The 17,511-nt window shown below is 42.2% G+C and overlaps 1 protein-coding gene across 1 annotated transcript in view; it reads left to right on the forward strand.

The window, feature by feature from the left end:
- Nucleotides 1–4,376: 4,376 nt before the first annotated feature.
- Nucleotides 4,377–17,511, forward strand: part of lamb2l (laminin, beta 2-like) — a 36,579-nt gene continuing 23,444 nt past the window's right edge. The window contains exons 1-5 of the mRNA XM_063016037.1: nucleotides 4,377–4,388; nucleotides 6,459–6,653; nucleotides 13,587–13,725; nucleotides 16,957–17,030; nucleotides 17,117–17,305. Coding sequence (XP_062872107.1) covers nucleotides 4,377–4,388; nucleotides 6,459–6,653; nucleotides 13,587–13,725; nucleotides 16,957–17,030; nucleotides 17,117–17,305 — 609 coding nt within the window. The remainder of the gene's footprint in view (nucleotides 4,389–6,458; nucleotides 6,654–13,586; nucleotides 13,726–16,956; nucleotides 17,031–17,116; nucleotides 17,306–17,511) is intronic.

Raw genomic sequence — 17,511 nt, forward strand, 5'->3', positions numbered from 1 at the left:
CACGAGGCGGTAGGAGCAGAGCTGCGTTCATTACTGTAGGATTTTACTATTTATATGGTGTGTGAGTCAAGGATCACATCGGTTTACAAAACAACGTAGTGATGCACTTGCTTAATAAAGAAATAAATAAACGGTATATTCACAAATTGTCAGGAGCATAACGCTTTATTAACTTCTTCTGTTACGGTACCGAATAGCGGACAGCTAGAGTCATCGCGTTAGCCAAGCACGCTATTCCATGCACTATGAAAGCCCCAAAGGGTCAAAACACTCACTTCGCGTAGAAACGTCCATCAATACAACCACAGAAAAGTTTGTTACAGTTACAACACGCATACAAGTACGGTGGCTCATAAGAAACAAACCAGATATCATTTAACCAAATGATCTACAATTACTACCAATTTCATACGACACCTAAAAAATAAACACTCAGCTGAATAGAAGAGGAACTGGCTGATTTTCCTCAAAAAGAACCTTCACTTTATTTTGAGTGTTCTAGTTTTACTACTACAATGCTGCACTAAGTTTGTTTACTTTTATTTTGTAAAAATAAAAGAACATTAAGCAATAGTTTGGATGCAGGCAATTTTTTTCCTACAGCACTGCAGAGCTATTCAGTTGTTAAACATATACATTGGATTAATTTGAATAACTGTAATGTACAGTACTTGAAGTGTGCACTGTGTGAACAGTATTATCCAGTTCTTATCTAGACAATATCTAGAAAATACAAGTATCGGTTTGAGACTCGGTATCGGATCAGGATCAAAATTAATGATCGGGATCGGGAACAAAAAAATGTGATCGGGACATCCCTACTCTTAATTGCTTTTGGGTTATTTACAAGAGCTATTTATAACTTGGCAGTACAGTTAAGTTGTCGGTAATGTCTTTTTAGATGGTTGGTTCAATTACACAACATCACACACAACCAACCCTCTTCCCTTTTTCTTCCTCTCAGTTTTATAGCCAGAAGAAGGAATGTTCAGAAGCAAAATAACAGGCTTACTGATAATATAGCCTGCTTTTGCTTACCTTCTCTCTGAAAAGCACACACACACACAATCACACACACTCACACACACTCACATTCCCTGCTTTGCCAGTCTGAACATGAAAAGCTATGTACAGGAATTGTTCAGAACATCTTTTGTTGAAGAGAATCTGTTGTTAAACACGCACCAATGTCAGCTTTCCTACAAGCCCGGGGTCTGCACGGTTTACTGTCGTGTGGGGCATGAAAAGCCAGACCCGCCAATGCTTATGAAAGTCCCTCAGACCACAGGCCTCTAATTATCACCCCAAATTCACAGCAAATAGTTTTAAAACACTACTTTTCACAACAGCCCTGAAGCTGCATAAAAGCTGTTTGTAAAGCAATTTTCTGCCTTAATACCTTTAACTATCTGTACTTGTGTAGATACAGTAAACAGAAAACAGCTGCATACCAGTAGATTAGTGTGTTTTGCTGCCATGGACACTTTTACTTCAGGCTTTCACAAACGAATTCATCACTCGGGCGGCACTGTGGCTCAGTGGGTAGCACTGTCGCCTCACAGCAAGAAAATCCTGGGTTCAACCCCCAGGCGGGGCGGTCCAGGTCCTTTCTGTGCAGAGTTTGCATGTTCTCCCCGTGTCTGCGTGGGTTTCCTCTGGGAGCTCCGGTTTCCTCCCACAGTCCAAAAACATGCAGTCAGGTTAATTGGAGACACTGAATTGCCCTATAGGTGAATGGGTGTGTGTATGTGTGTGTGTAGGTGTGTCTGCCCTGCGATGGACTGGCACCCCGTCCAGGGTGTTACTGTGTGTTTTGCGCCCATTGAAAGCTCCAGCAAATTAGATTCCCAGGTGGAGCTGTCCAGATCTTTTCTGTATGGAGTTTGCATGTTTCCTCCCACAGTCCAAACACATGCAAGTGAGGTGATTTGGAGATACAAAATTCACGAATCTAACCAAAGTGTGTAAAACAGGATGTTAATATTCTAATCAATAAATAAAAATTATATTTGAGTAATATGATTGACTGACCTTACAAATGCTCTTTTGACTAAATGGGCTCTGAATAGTGACCTGAAGGACACTGTGTATAAATCTTCTGATGAAGCTTAGGTGTAACATTCAGACACTGAGTTTCCTCACTGAACTTTTCCCAGTACCATTAGCATGGTATCAGTGACAGGCACCGGTACCAGTACAGTGACACTGGTATTTCTAAGAAGGAAAGTTTAAAACATTAGTGGAGTGCAGGAAGCAGAACTTAAAATGAGAGGAAGGACAGACTCAATGTTTTGCCCTCACGCCTGCCACACAAGCCTCACTGCCTCTCAGGTATTCACGCTACCTGGCTGTTTACTCAGGGAGAGTCGATTTGTACAGTCCTGCATTCCAAAGGTCAGATTTATACTTGAGCATTATGGGTTTACTGTATGGGAGTTTCTGAGAGTACACTCTGAGATTTCTTTTATACAGTAGAACACAGGAACTGAACTTCAGTTTCACATTGTTCCATAATATTATACGCTGGAATTCATGGAATTTGTTGCGACAGATTTTTTTTTTACTTCTGAATGGGTCAAGTAACATATTAACAGAGTTGAAATGGTGAGGCTATTAAATCTTTTATTATGTTTTAAGATCAGTGTGTGTGAGTATGCATACATCATTTATTTTTTTTATTTTTTATTTTTTATTTTTTCCCCTTTTTCTCCCCCTTTAGCGCATCCAATTGTTCAATTTGCATCGTGCTTCCTCTCTGTCTATGCCGAACCCTGCCCTGGCCGAGGAGATCGAAGCTAACCCATATCCCCTCTGAAACATGGGCAGCAGCCGGATGCATTTTTGCCACCCACACATAGATGAGTGTGGCGCCACATAGCGTTGCATGCGGAGAGACACACCCTAAGGGCACTCTTCCTCATCTCTGTGCAGGCGCCTCTAATCAGCCGGCAGAGGTCGTAATCGCATTCTGACAGAGAGAGACCCACATCCGGTTCTTTTTCCTTCTCCCCAACTGAGCAACCAGACTTCAGGGGCCCCTAAACATCCTTGTCTTATCCGACCTGAGCAGCCTTTGTCTTTATCTTCATCTATAAGTTATGTGAATTGGTTCACCTCCTACCTGAGAGAAAGTAGTTCTTCACTCTCTTTGGTCGCATCTTTACTCAGAACCCTGTTATTTGTCTATTTATGTACATACTCCCATTTGGCCATACAAAATCTCAACCTTGACTGCTTCCCTACACAGATTATGATTTTGGCCAATGGAATTATGCCAAATTCTGTCCACATGCTACCTGATACATGCCCTCTAGAAGTAGTGTGCATTAATTTGAGTCTGAATGACAAAATGCATTTCATTTTCTGTCTTTCAACCACTTGATCCTGGTCAGGGTTGCAGCAGGTCCGGTTTCACCGGGAAACACTAAGCACTAATACAGGGATACCCTGAACAGGGCTTGAACCTATCGCAGGGCTTTGCGCAATCCCTTAACTCTCAGACATAGCCAACCTTGTCTGTGTAGTTGCCTGGATGGCTAATAGCCCTGCTGAAATTTGAACCTGGATCTCAGCGATGGTGTGTGCCAGTGTAATATAAACATTCATGAGTTGTTCCCTAATGAATATGAAAAGGGTCCTACTTTTAATCTGTTTAGAAGAAGTGAAATGAGAAAAATTTATTTACAACCCCAAATCAGAAAAGGTTGGGACAGCATGGAAAATGCAAAATAGTTTCTTACAATGTAAAAAATACCTCGTATTTAATACCTCGTAAGCGTATGTATTGATAGACCCATAGATCACAAACAAAACCAACAAATCTCAGTCCTATCATTTGGAGATTGCTGGTTTTGAGATGCCGTAGCCATCCTTGGCCAGAAGCCAAATAGAGCGTAATTAAGTCTGCTGTCTGTGTGAAAGGAGTCTTCCAGTCTTAAATGTCTATAAGCTATTGTGGACACAATGGGAATGTTGGTGTCAACCTAAAGACATTGAACAGGAGTTTAAAGAAATAATGACTGTATTTGTGTTTATGTGGAGGAAGCACATCTTAGCTTATGCTTCAGGTTTGGAAAAAATAAGCCAGTTGTCTATGCTTGTGGGAACTGGCAATGACTTAATTTTCCTTTAAATGTTCACTTTTTCCACCCACTTATTTTCTCTTTACCCTGTATTAACTATCTCTTCCATTTTCTATACCCCATTGTTGTTCATGCTGATGGCTGGAGGATCATTTAGAGTTACTGACCCAGAGAGGAAAGCTCATCAGTTCACTGACCCTTTGCTGAGCCAGAACAGCCTGTTAACAACTTTTTGCCCATCACAGACATCCGAAGTTGCAAAAACTCATTTCAGGGAGGTACCCCCGGACCCCCATGCCCCCTGAGGTACCCCCGGACCTCCCCCCCTCCCAAAAGAAAACCTCTCGCACACACCAAAGGATATGGGTGATAACAGAACTTTTAGGAGCTGCTAACTGAGCTACTAAGCTAACTGTTCGCGTCACAAACACATAGTGCACTAGATAGTGTGAAAGATAATAGATTAATGTTCCCTACATAGTGCACTAGTTTGTATATTAGAAAAGAATTTATGTTCCTTACTTAGTGCACTAGATAGTGTACTAGATAATAGACTTATGTTTCTTACATATTGCTTTAGGTAGCGTATTAGTTAACGGATTTAGGTTCCCTACATAGTGCACTAAATTGTACATCAGATAACAGATTTATGTTCCCTACATAATGCACTAGATTGTATTTTAGATATGAATTTATGTTCCCTACATAGTGCACTAGATAGTGAATTAGACAATTGGTTTATGTTCCCTACACAGTGCAGTAGATTGTATATCAGATCACGGATTTATGTTCCCTACATAGTGCACTAGTTGGTGTATTAGATAACGCATTCATGTTCACTACATAGTGCACTAGATAGTGTATTAGATAACGCATTCATGTTCCCTACATAGTGCACTAGATAGTGTATTAGATAACGCATTCATGTTCACTACATAGTGCACTAGAAAGTATAACTAGATGATGATTTGTGTTCCTTACATAGTGCACTAGATAGTGTATTGCATAATTAATTATGTTCCCTACTTAGTGCACTAGACAGTATATAAGACAATTGATTTATGTTCCCTACACAGTGCGCTAGATTGTATATCAGATAACGGATTTAATACGCGTGCGTGTGTGTGTGTCGCTCTTGGCCACTCGTTCTAGATTCCGGGAGATTTTATCATCAGGGAGCCGCTATCTATATGCAGGAGACTCCCAGAACTTTCGGGAGACTTGGGATGTCTGCTTATGCTACCTTTAAATCCACCTCAGTGTTTCTGCTTTATAGGTTTAAAATCATGAACAGGCTGGGATGTGTTCAAGTGGCTTTTGATTAATTAATAAATACATACAATAATGGGCAAAAGTCTGAGGCCACTAGTGAAGATACTAGTGTATCTTGCAATTTTTTTGTCAAATTGAATGCAGTACTTTTTATTACACGTTTTAGGGCCATTAAAGTTCCACATGAATTTTGTTACAGTTATGCACAGTTTTGATAGAGCAGGAAACATTTCATATATTTGATTTAATGCACATTGTTAGCGTGGCTGAAGTCTGGCTGAAACACCTGAACTTATTATTAGAAGGGGTGTCTGCAGGGTTTTTGGGTGGAGCAGAGGCCTAATGAGCTAGACCACCTTTGGGGAGATATTGTTTGTTTTGTTTGTTTGTTTATTAGGATTTTAACGTCATGTTTCACACTTTTGGTTACATTCATGACAGGAAACAGTAGTTACTCATTACACAAGGTTAATCAGTTCACAAGGTTACATCGAACACAGTCATGGACAAATTTGTATCTTCAATTCACCTCACTTGCATGTCTTTGGACTATGGGAGGAAACCTGAGCACCCGGAGTAAACCCACGTGGACACGGGGAGAACATGCAAACTCCACACAGAAAAGACCCGGACCGCCCCATCTAGGGATCGAGCCCAGGACCTTCTTGCTGTGAGGTGACAGTCCTACCCACTTAGCCACCGTGCCACCCTCGGGGAGATATTGAGCTTTTAAGTTTGGATCTCAGCTCTGCTATCATTCACCCTGGCGCCTACACAGATATGATTGGCTATGTCTAAGGGTGGGAGGGCTGAAGGAATTCCTTATTAAGGCTGCAATTACAAGGCATCAGTTCTAAAAGTGCAGAAGTTTACCCAGTCTTTACAAAAAAATGAAAACAACCTTGTCCTAGCCAACAAGTCTTATCCTACTTTTAGTCTTAACAATCTATTTGATCCACTCCAGTCAGGATATCACCCACATCAAAGTGCATCAATTCTTGCTCATACAAGGCTAAACGTAGAGCCTCAGTGGCCCTTTACAAATTCCTATGTAAGCTTCTTTATGTTAATAAATTACACTCAGTATAAGTTCAATGTATTAAGCTGAATGGCCTGTTTGTCTTTTCAGCTCTTCATACTGTGGCCCAGGAGCTTCAAACAAGCCTACACGGCTGTACAGATGGAAGCTGTTACCCAGCAACAGGGAACCTCCTCATTGGACGGGCTCCTAACCTGACAGCTACTTCTACCTGTGGTTTGAACAGACCCGAGCAGTACTGCATAGTTAGCCACTTGCAGGTAATTCTCACCAAGTACTAACAGATGCTTTGTAAAGATAATAATAGCATACATGCACCGAACCTGGGTGTCAGTAGTGGTGGGGTAACAGACTGTAACTTGTAACAGACTGCTGCACCGCACAAGTAAGTAAAGGTAGACATGAGTGGGATTTTAGTATCACAGTCTTTGATAATAGGTGGCATATACACAGCATCTTTTTAGTAGGTTATGTAACAACAATAGATACAGGCTTAGCGTTACATGCAAGTGTGTGTGTACCGTATCATCATCATTAATTCCAGCTTAAAGCTGAAGAACTGAAACTGATACAACATGCTCAAAAGGTCTATTTTAAGTAGAACAGCTTTTGCATTGGGCTAGCAAATTTAATCCAAACACAGATGAGGTTAAAAGTTTACATATACCTGTCATCATGGTCTTAGAATTTACCTTCAAATCCACCAAGTTTAAAATCATGAATAGGCTGGCATGTGTTCAAGTAGGTTCTGATAAATTGTTGCATAACAATACAATCAAGTCAGCATACAAAATAATTCAAAAAAGTCAATTTTGTTAGGCTCTGTGGCATCAGGGGAATGTACCATCTCTCCCTGATGCCACAGGCCTTACAGAGCAGAAACGAGCTGTGCCTTTAAATACCTGGCCAGCTCGTTAGGGCGAAGTGGCTACACCTGTGCCTTCCCTTATTTAAGGGATAGGTGCAGAGCTGTAGCCGTCGCACCTTCTGCTCATATTGGCTGATTCTTTTTTCTTTCTTTGAGTTTGTTTGACACTGCGGTGTCCTTTTATGTTTATTGTTTTTTTTATTATCTTTAGGTTGTGCCGCCGCACTGTGCCGCCGCCGCCGTGCCGCTGCCGCCGGGCCACCGCTAGTGGGCGCCACCACGCCGCCGCCGCCGCCAAGCTGCCGCCAGAGTGCCGCAGCTGTCGTGCCGCCGCCGCCGCCTGGTGGTTGCTCTCAGGTCGCTGTCGGGCCGCTGCCGCCGAGCCGTCGAGCCGCCGTGCCGCCGCCACCTAGAGACCCCATGACTGCGCCCAGAGGAACGTGACCCCCTCCCAGCTACCGCTGGTGACAGCGTCACGTTCCGCCCTCTGGAGCGCAGGAGCAAACGGCCACTTCCCAGCCACCCTGGCTGGTGACAGCGCCTTTGCTTTTAACTTTATAAATCCGCAAGTAAATCGCACCCGGTGGATGGCATGGCGCTGACCAGCATTAACTGCTGGTGAGCGCCGTGCCATTTATCTACCGGCGGTGTCATCCCCCCTTCTTCGGCCAACAGCGCGAGGTTTCCCACCTCGCGAACCCGGTCGCTTCGCCTCTTTAGTGCTGGGAGCGGTTTTGCTTTCAGCGTTGCTGTGGCAGCGTGCTTAAGCTCCCAGCCTAGAGGTGAGCGACCAGGGTTCGCGCCTCGCGCTTTCCCTTTTTCCCTTTTATGTTTTTTCCCTTGTTTCTTTCAGTCTGGCGTCACCGGCTGCCTTCGGGATTCCCCGAAGTGTTTTTTGTTACTGTTATTCCTTTATTTTATTGTATATTACGTTTATGATTTTGTAAATAAAACCCTTTTAAGTTAAAACCTCCGCATCCTTGGGTCCTTCCTCCCACATCATAACAGTAAGGTGCGACCATTACTGGACCCAGCGGAGGACCCCGTCCTCTCCCAAAGATTTTTTTGGGGGGGCACTCCCCCAGTGGCTTTTAGCCACTGGTGGGGACGGGACCGCCGGCTGGAGACCTCAGGAGAGGTCTCCTTAAGAAGGGGGTACTGTTAGGCTCTGTGGCATCAGGGGAATGTACCATCTCTCCCTGATGCCACAGGCCTTACAGAGCAGAAACGAGCTGTGCCTTTAAATACCTGGCCAGCTCGTTAGGGCGAAGTGGCTACACCTGTGCCTTCCCTTATTTAAGGGATAGGTGCAGAGCTGTAGCCGTCGCACCTTCTGCTCATATTGGCTGATTCTTTTTTCTTTCTTTGAGTTTGTTTGACACTGCGGTGTCCTTTTATGTTTATTGTTTTTTTTATTATCTTTAGGTTGTGCCGCCGCACTGTGCCGCCGCCGCCGTGCCGCTGCCGCCGGGCCACCGCTAGTGGGCGCCACCACGCCGCCGCCGCCGCCAAGCTGCCGCCAGAGTGCCGCAGCTGTCGTGCCGCCGCCGCCGCCTGGTGGTTGCTCTCAGGTCGCTGTCGGGCCGCTGCCGCCGAGCCGTCGAGCCGCCGTGCCGCCGCCACCTAGAGACCCCATGACTGCGCCCAGAGGAACGTGACCCCCTCCCAGCTACCGCTGGTGACAGCGTCACGTTCCGCCCTCTGGAGCGCAGGAGCAAACGGCCACTTCCCAGCCACCCTGGCTGGTGACAGCGCCTTTGCTTTTAACTTTATAAATCCGCAAGTAAATCGCACCCGGTGGATGGCATGGCGCTGACCAGCATTAACTGCTGGTGAGCGCCGTGCCATTTATCTACCGGCGGTGTCATCCCCCCTTCTTCGGCCAACAGCGCGAGGTTTCCCACCTCGCGAACCCGGTCGCTTCGCCTCTTTAGTGCTGGGAGCGGTTTTGCTTTCAGCGTTGCTGTGGCAGCGTGCTTAAGCTCCCAGCCTAGAGGTGAGCGACCAGGGTTCGCGCCTCGCGCTTTCCCTTTTTCCCTTTTATGTTTTTTCCCTTGTTTCTTTCAGTCTGGCGTCACCGGCTGCCTTCGGGATTCCCCGAAGTGTTTTTTGTTACTGTTATTCCTTTATTTTATTGTATATTACGTTTATGATTTTGTAAATAAAACCCTTTTAAGTTAAAACCTCCGCATCCTTGGGTCCTTCCTCCCACATCATAACAGTAAGGTGCGACCATTACTGGACCCAGCGGAGGACCCCGTCCTCTCCCAAAGATTTTTTTGGGGGGGCACTCCCCCAGTGGCTTTTAGCCACTGGTGGGGACGGGACCGCCGGCTGGAGACCTCAGGAGAGGTCTCCTTAAGAAGGGGGTACTGTTAGGCTCTGTGGCATCAGGGGAATGTACCATCTCTCCCTGATGCCACAGGCCTTACAGAGCAGAAACGAGCTGTGCCTTTAAATACCTGGCCAGCTCGTTAGGGCGAAGTGGCTACACCTGTGCCTTCCCTTATTTAAGGGATAGGTGCAGAGCTGTAGCCGTCGCACCTTCTGCTCATATTGGCTGATTCTTTTTTCTTTCTTTGAGTTTGTTTGACACTGCGGTGTCCTTTTATGTTTATTGTTTTTTTTATTATCTTTAGGTTGTGCCGCCGCACTGTGCCGCCGCCGCCGTGCCGCTGCCGCCGGGCCACCGCTAGTGGGCGCCACCACGCCGCCGCCGCCGCCAAGCTGCCGCCAGAGTGCCGCAGCTGTCGTGCCGCCGCCGCCGCCTGGTGGTTGCTCTCAGGTCGCTGTCGGGCCGCTGCCGCCGAGCCGTCGAGCCGCCGTGCCGCCGCCACCTAGAGACCCCATGACTGCGCCCAGAGGAACGTGACCCCCTCCCAGCTACCGCTGGTGACAGCGTCACGTTCCGCCCTCTGGAGCGCAGGAGCAAACGGCCACTTCCCAGCCACCCTGGCTGGTGACAGCGCCTTTGCTTTTAACTTTATAAATCCGCAAGTAAATCGCACCCGGTGGATGGCATGGCGCTGACCAGCATTAACTGCTGGTGAGCGCCGTGCCATTTATCTACCGGCGGTGTCATCCCCCCTTCTTCGGCCAACAGCGCGAGGTTTCCCACCTCGCGAACCCGGTCGCTTCGCCTCTTTAGTGCTGGGAGCGGTTTTGCTTTCAGCGTTGCTGTGGCAGCGTGCTTAAGCTCCCAGCCTAGAGGTGAGCGACCAGGGTTCGCGCCTCGCGCTTTCCCTTTTTCCCTTTTATGTTTTTTCCCTTGTTTCTTTCAGTCTGGCGTCACCGGCTGCCTTCGGGATTCCCCGAAGTGTTTTTTGTTACTGTTATTCCTTTATTTTATTGTATATTACGTTTATGATTTTGTAAATAAAACCCTTTTAAGTTAAAACCTCCGCATCCTTGGGTCCTTCCTCCCACATCATAACAAATTTAAGCTTGTTCCTTCAGTTTATTATGGGTCTGCTGGATAAAAAAGATTACAGCAAGTAAATAATCAATTCTTTAATAGGCAAACAAGCGACCCCCATGTTGTCCATGATTTTTACCACGGCCCAGGCAACACAAACAATGCATCAAAACGAAATATACTTAAATATACATAAATAAAAAAAGTGGCAATCTGGTCCCACTGTGGTTTACAGGATGTAATGTAAAGCTTCCAAAAGCTGTGTTGGTGTTTCTGTGTTTCTTCCTCTGTGCCCCATTTTTTTTGGCTCACGAGCCACCCAAGGGTTGTGATCCAGGGTTTGAAAAACCCTGATCTAGACAACAGAGTGAGATCATCTCTAAATCGGCTGGATCATGGGTAATCATGAATGATGAAATCATTTTTTGCAATGCACCGGTTCCACTGGCAAATAATATCTTCTTAGCACAGGGTGATGGTATGGGCTTTCTCTTGGCAAAGAGATCACTGTTCCACGTTTGTACCTACCTACAAATGTTTTGTACAGATGACCCTATGACCTGAAGTTGTTTAGTCATGCCACAAAGCCATTATATATGACATTATAGAACAAAAGTAATACTTTGGGTTCTATCTATATTTATAAATTAAGGATTTTTAATTATTTTGTCATAATAAAATGCCAAGGCTGCTTGTCATGCATGTTAATTACAATCTATCATGCATTCGGTTATTCATTTATTCAGCCATTCTGTTCTCTCTGGTTTTGTGTACAACTTTTTGTGATTTAATTTTATGTAAACACATCCCTTCCCTCTTATTCTTTTTTCCATAGCTGCATGTACAGTCTTGCCTAGTGTGTAATGTCCTGTGTCTACTAACAAATGTTTGGCATGCTCACTGGCACCACTCTTGTATTTTATTTTACTTTATTTTAAAACGCTCTATTGTCAGAACCCACAGTATTATATTTATAATATATAATAATGAAATAATATACTCCTACTTATACATTTCATGAATGTTTTATGGTTTGTATTTGTGTGTCAATGCACAAATGCATTTTGTTTTGAAACCACACCATCCTCCCCCACTGACAGGAACATGGTAGCCGCACTTTTTATTGCTCCAGGTGTAGCCTGTCAACTCTTAGTCAATTTGTTTGTGTTTTAGGACTTTCAAAATCCCCCTCATTAAACAGACTCAATATATAATCCTTTGTCTTTCCCTACCACCTACAGTCAGTGTAAATATGCAACATTATCCACATACTTGTGCTCATTATTGGATTAAAGGGATCAAAAATTTCATGTGACTCGGTTTGATTACCTTCATCTGCATTTTGTCTTGCTGTTGCCTCTTCGGTGCATGGGTTGTCTTTTTGATTTGCACCATTGCAGGTGAAATTAATGAACAATTATGCTTTCTAACTGGACAAATTGATTCTGGTCCACAGACCTGAGTTGGCGCTTTTTTTGTGCACTGGATGCCCTTTTTGACACAACGTTCTTAATTTTAATAATAAATACAATGTATATACTTGAACTGTTAATTGTTGTGTGGATCTTTAAAATGCTAAAATAGCTTGACCCGACTATTAGTCATTATTGTATCCTGTTTTTATTTATCTAGTTACTGGTCATTAACTAAACTTTAAAATGATTTTTCCTATGAATACATTGTTTGATAACCACCCTTTCAAAACACAAAATATGGGTTACAGTTAGTTACAGTGTTTCTGTAGTCATAAGCTCTTAATAGCTAGGTCACTGTTGGAGATTTTGTTACCCTGGACACTAACCCAGTTGAGACAAAAAGGTCTGGCTGTATTCCAAGCCAAAGTTGACGCAGTTTTTGTCTCCATCTTGTTAAAACATTTTTGACACACCACTTTTTATAGCCAATGATTATAATGCAGTGTAAATAAATTTCCTCTTATGTTCTTCTATTTTTGCATATTTGTCACCATTGATTTTTTTGATCATTAAACAAAATGTAATATAACCCAAAGAGAAAATGAGTAAAGACATTAAAAATCATTATTTAATGTGTTATTTATTATTATACTAGACACACCGAAGCTCGGTTACTGCCAGCCCTTTTAAATCTAAACATCAATGTTAGATTCTAAGGCTCTGGGACTCCAATGAACCACAGTGAGAGCCATTATTTCTATCTGGAGAAAATTTTGAGTGGTCTGTTTACCAAAAAGAACCAATGAATGAAAGCATGAACTAATGAACTATTGTAAATAAAACCATGGGTTACATTACATATGGCATAAAGCTCACACATCGAAACATGGTGGTGGTAGTGTGGTAGCTTTGCGATGTCAGGGCCTGAATGACTTGCCATTACTGACAGGACCATACATTCTGATTATTGGGGCTGAGGTCAGGGCTCTGTGCAGTCCACCGGAGTTTCTTTAAACCAAGCTTGATGTCTTAATAGGCCTTGCTTTGTCCACAGTAATGATGAAACAGGAAAGGGCCTTTTCTAAACTGTTGCTGCAAAGTTGGAAGCATATAATTTCCTTTATATAATTGATTTATTACACCTGTTAGCAATTTTCATGACTAAAACACATGAATTCAAAAATTAAAAGGGGTGTCTCAATACAAAAAAGAAACAAAATAACGGTTTTGGATTGGCATGGGAAAAGTCCCAACTTGAAGTTTCCAGTGCGGCTGAATTTAAGCATTTCTGCAAGGAGCACCTTGATCTTGAGTTGTCATAAGCGTGGCACATGTTATGTTAACAGGAAGGATTTTTAATAGCAGTTGCTTTACGTTTATACAGCCCTGTGCCATTATACAACCATTAATGTTTAATCTTTTCATTATTTAAACATTTCAAAGTTTAGCATGATTACTTGGATTAATGACATGTGTGAATTCTCTTTCTCTGTAGGAGTCAGATAAATGCTTCATGTGTAACTCCAGAAGACCCTATGATCCCTATCATCACAGAAACAGCCATCGGGTGGAGAATGTCATCTACATGAAAGACAGTGAGACAGGAGAGCTCACTTGGTGGCAGTCTATTAACGGTCAGTGTTAAAGTCAGTATGTGTGTGAACACTTCAGTGTGATACTGAGATCAAAGCTTTGAATTTTGGCTACCTGGAACAAATCTGATACTGATTTGACTTCATAAGCAAGGAATGTGAGATATCACAGTTGTGCTGCCCCAGCTTCCTGTAACTGATTACAGAACTGTCCCAATAATGTTTAAAGTAATGAATCATAATAATATATGTGAATAATGATTACTAATGATTCAATAATAATTAAGTGTAATAATGCATTAAATCTAAACTTAGGGCAGGTAGAATAAGATATATATTAAAAGAAAGATCTGTAACAGGCCCTACCATAATCAGCTGGAGAGCTCGGTTACGATATAATGTCCTTCTGCTTTGCCATTTAAGGCTTGACACTTTGTCTAGGGTGTTATTCTGCCATGTGTCTAATCGATTAGCAGTTAGTAGTATTATTCCAGAGCTATATATATATCACTGATTCTTGAGATAAGGGACAAAACATGTCCTACATTAAAAAGTATTCTTGTTGTTAAAAATTAAGAAATTATAAATAATAAAAATCCTTTAAAAGTTAAATATGAAGGATCTGTGTATGCTCATTAAATTAATTTGATATATTTTTAAATAATTTCATTACAATTTGTTAAAATGCAGGCTCTGTACTTGGAAAGTACATGTAACTTCACCTGTCCTCAGCATGAGGTCATAATGTCAAAGTGACAAAAAAAGTGATTAAAAATGATAAAAATGCATAAATATACATATCAAATGAAAGGAATGATTTAATAAGATATCACATAACACATAAAGTGAACCTTATATTATATTTACCATTAATAATTGCCTATTAAAGTTGTGTCCTCACTTTCAGTCAACTCCGTAAGATGTTTTTATAATTCAGAATAAATTAGGCAAGGTCATGGTCAGCTATGACTCTGAGGTCCTCTTTCCATTTCCTGTTCTTGGTGGATGTAACAGTAGTGATTGTGGTCTTGTAAGTTTTCAATTTTCTGATATATTAAACTAACAATGTTAATACCACTGCAGTCACAGCTTTATCATGTCAACACCATCTTAACATTATGATAATCTTAGCTAAGAACTGTAGAATAAACAAAATTATTTTAGTTTAGATTATGGAGGCAGCTGGGAATTAAAGTAAAACCAAAATGGCTCCAGTGTACAAGACATGGTTAAAATGGAAAAATATCTCATTTTGTCAATTCCGTCAGACATCAACTCCGTCAGGTATTATGTCGGGGCTATGCAGAATGCACTGCAGCAAGTAGACACACCCCCAGATAGTCCACTAGACCAGCAGACTAAAACTATGACCAGACATGCTCTTGCAAATGAAAGGGAGAAAAGAAAAACAAGGAAAAGGCATTCAAGGGAAATACATATTTTGAAAGAAAAAATGAAGAAGATAACAAAACAGTTTTCAGTTAGTTTGTTGCTCTTCAGCAAGTGAAGCCTTCCTTTTTCACACCTGTTTACGGTGCTTAAACAAACACACTATTCTGGCACCAGAGAAAGGTGAAATCACTGTTGAATGGAAGCAATGGGAGCGAGTTCAAGAAGAAACAGCTAGTGGGATCCACTTCAATGTGAAGCTGAACTTGCACATTGGGAATATCTCTGAGCTGCTCCATCTATATGAGAAGAAACTTATAAGTGAGCCCAAGACACATGTTTTCCAGTTCAATTAATTTATGCCAAAGATAGACATTCAGAGTTCTCAGTCACTGGATGCCAGGTATATCCTAGTCTCCTAGTGTATGCCTGGAGATCCTGTTGAAAGCTGTTCTTTGGGTGGTTTCTCTTCCAATTTCCTTGAGGGTTTTATTTCAAAACTAGTCTGATCTCAGTTGTTAGTAAAATACTTTATAAGTTTTCATCTCCATTAGTTATTGGTCAACACCGGTAGTTGCTTGTCAACACCGTCAGCTGCTTGTGAACATCAGCAGATTAAGGTTTTTGTCTTTTTTTCAAAGAAATATGTCACTGTTTGTTCAGTTTATTGTGTTTATATATTAAAACACCAGCAGAACTACATGCAATGGTGTCTTTTTTGCTGAAAAACATTGACTGTATATGTTTTATATTAACAATAAATATACAACATTTAGGAATTTCACAATGGGATTTTCAAATTAGTGTGAAATTTGAACAAAAGTGTATACAATTCATTTTATTACCTAACTCTGTTACAAAACACCGTAATTAGATACTTGAGGTCTTTACACTCATGTAGTACTGATCAAATTAAAATAGCATACTTTTTTGTGTGTCTGACGGAGTTGACATTAATCAAGTTATGAAGTGAAATAATGTCAATTTTGATAAAAATTGTATTAGGAAAAACCTGTTCCCTTTCACAGTTAATTAGTTAAAACCTTTGTCTAATAATATATCAGTTTCAAATGATGTAGAATTGTTATTTTTAAATTGAAGAAATAAAATTCATTTTGTCCCTTATCTCAAGAATCAGTGATATATATATACTGTATATATAAAGCCCAAAGATCAGTGGAGAGTCATATAAATCTCAGATAAATCTCAGTCAGATAAATCTCAGTCTGTAACGTAGTCGGGCCTTGTTTCCTACTACCAACATTACTTCTGCATTCTTTTGAAGCCACCTGATTCAGCGATTCAGTTTAAATCCTGTTCTAGAGTTGGTTTGTTGAACCGACTCCTGCTTATTTAAGCATTGGGGTCGTGACAGCAAGTACGTTGGTTGGTGGATCAAGTAGCTGGCCAGGATCACTGTTCCATCTAACACCCCGTTTTGTTATAGCTGTAGTCATGCAGCCGATAGTCCCTTTGCAAGACAAGAGTTGACTCTTTGGAGGACTCGACTCTCTATTTAGTGTAGACTGTAGAGCGTCTGTCTTTCACCCTCTACAGTCTGTTTTTGAGACCTGCTTTAGGCAAATTTAATTAGTAGAATTACTTTTACATTTTCCTTGCTGTTTTCTCTTTTTGATCATTGATCAAACACCCCTTTTTTAAGTTTTTCTATTTTATTTTGATTTTGTCCACTCCTTGCACTTTGGTCTGGTGTCTCTTCCAGTCATTCTCAGCAGCAGTTACATTTCTAGACCAAAATCACTCTGATTGTGTCTATTGTAGATCTACCTGTCTTCATTAGTGTGGATATTTTTTATTGTGCAGCTGATTGGTAATTGCATGGAGGCTTTTGCATAATTCCCTCATAATTCAATTTGCCTTCAGGTGAGGAGAATGTTAGCATCAGACTCAATCTGGAGGCCGAGTTCCACTTCACTCATCTAATCATGAAGTTTAAGGTGGGTGACTCTGTATGCCCGTGTTAACTACCTGCCATTTGTGCAGACCTTTTATTAACTCAGTCTTTCTCCCGACTCCTCCTTAGACGTTCAGGCCTGCTGGCATGTTGATCGAGCGCTCTGTGGATTTTGGACGTACATGGAGGCCGTATCGCTATTTTGCCTATAACTGCAGCCGGACCTTCCCTGGGGTGCATACTCGGCCTCTCGAGCGTATCACTGATGTCATCTGTGAGGATCGATATTCTGACATCGAACCATCCACAGAGGGAGAGGTGAGAACGTCGTTGTTTACTAGACACTCCTACTAAATATTCAGGTTCAGGTGTTTTAGTCGTATCAACTGCCTACCCAAAGCTTACAGTATACAATCTAAGCAATTCAGTGTTAAGGGCCTTGCGCAAGGGCCTAACAGTGGCAACCTGGCAGTGGTGGGGTTTGAACCAGCAACCTTCTGCTTATTATTCCAGTACCTCGACCC

This window comes from Trichomycterus rosablanca, chromosome 19 (genome assembly GCF_030014385.1).
Source record: "Trichomycterus rosablanca isolate fTriRos1 chromosome 19, fTriRos1.hap1, whole genome shotgun sequence".
Taxonomy (NCBI): Eukaryota; Metazoa; Chordata; class Actinopteri; order Siluriformes; family Trichomycteridae; genus Trichomycterus; species Trichomycterus rosablanca.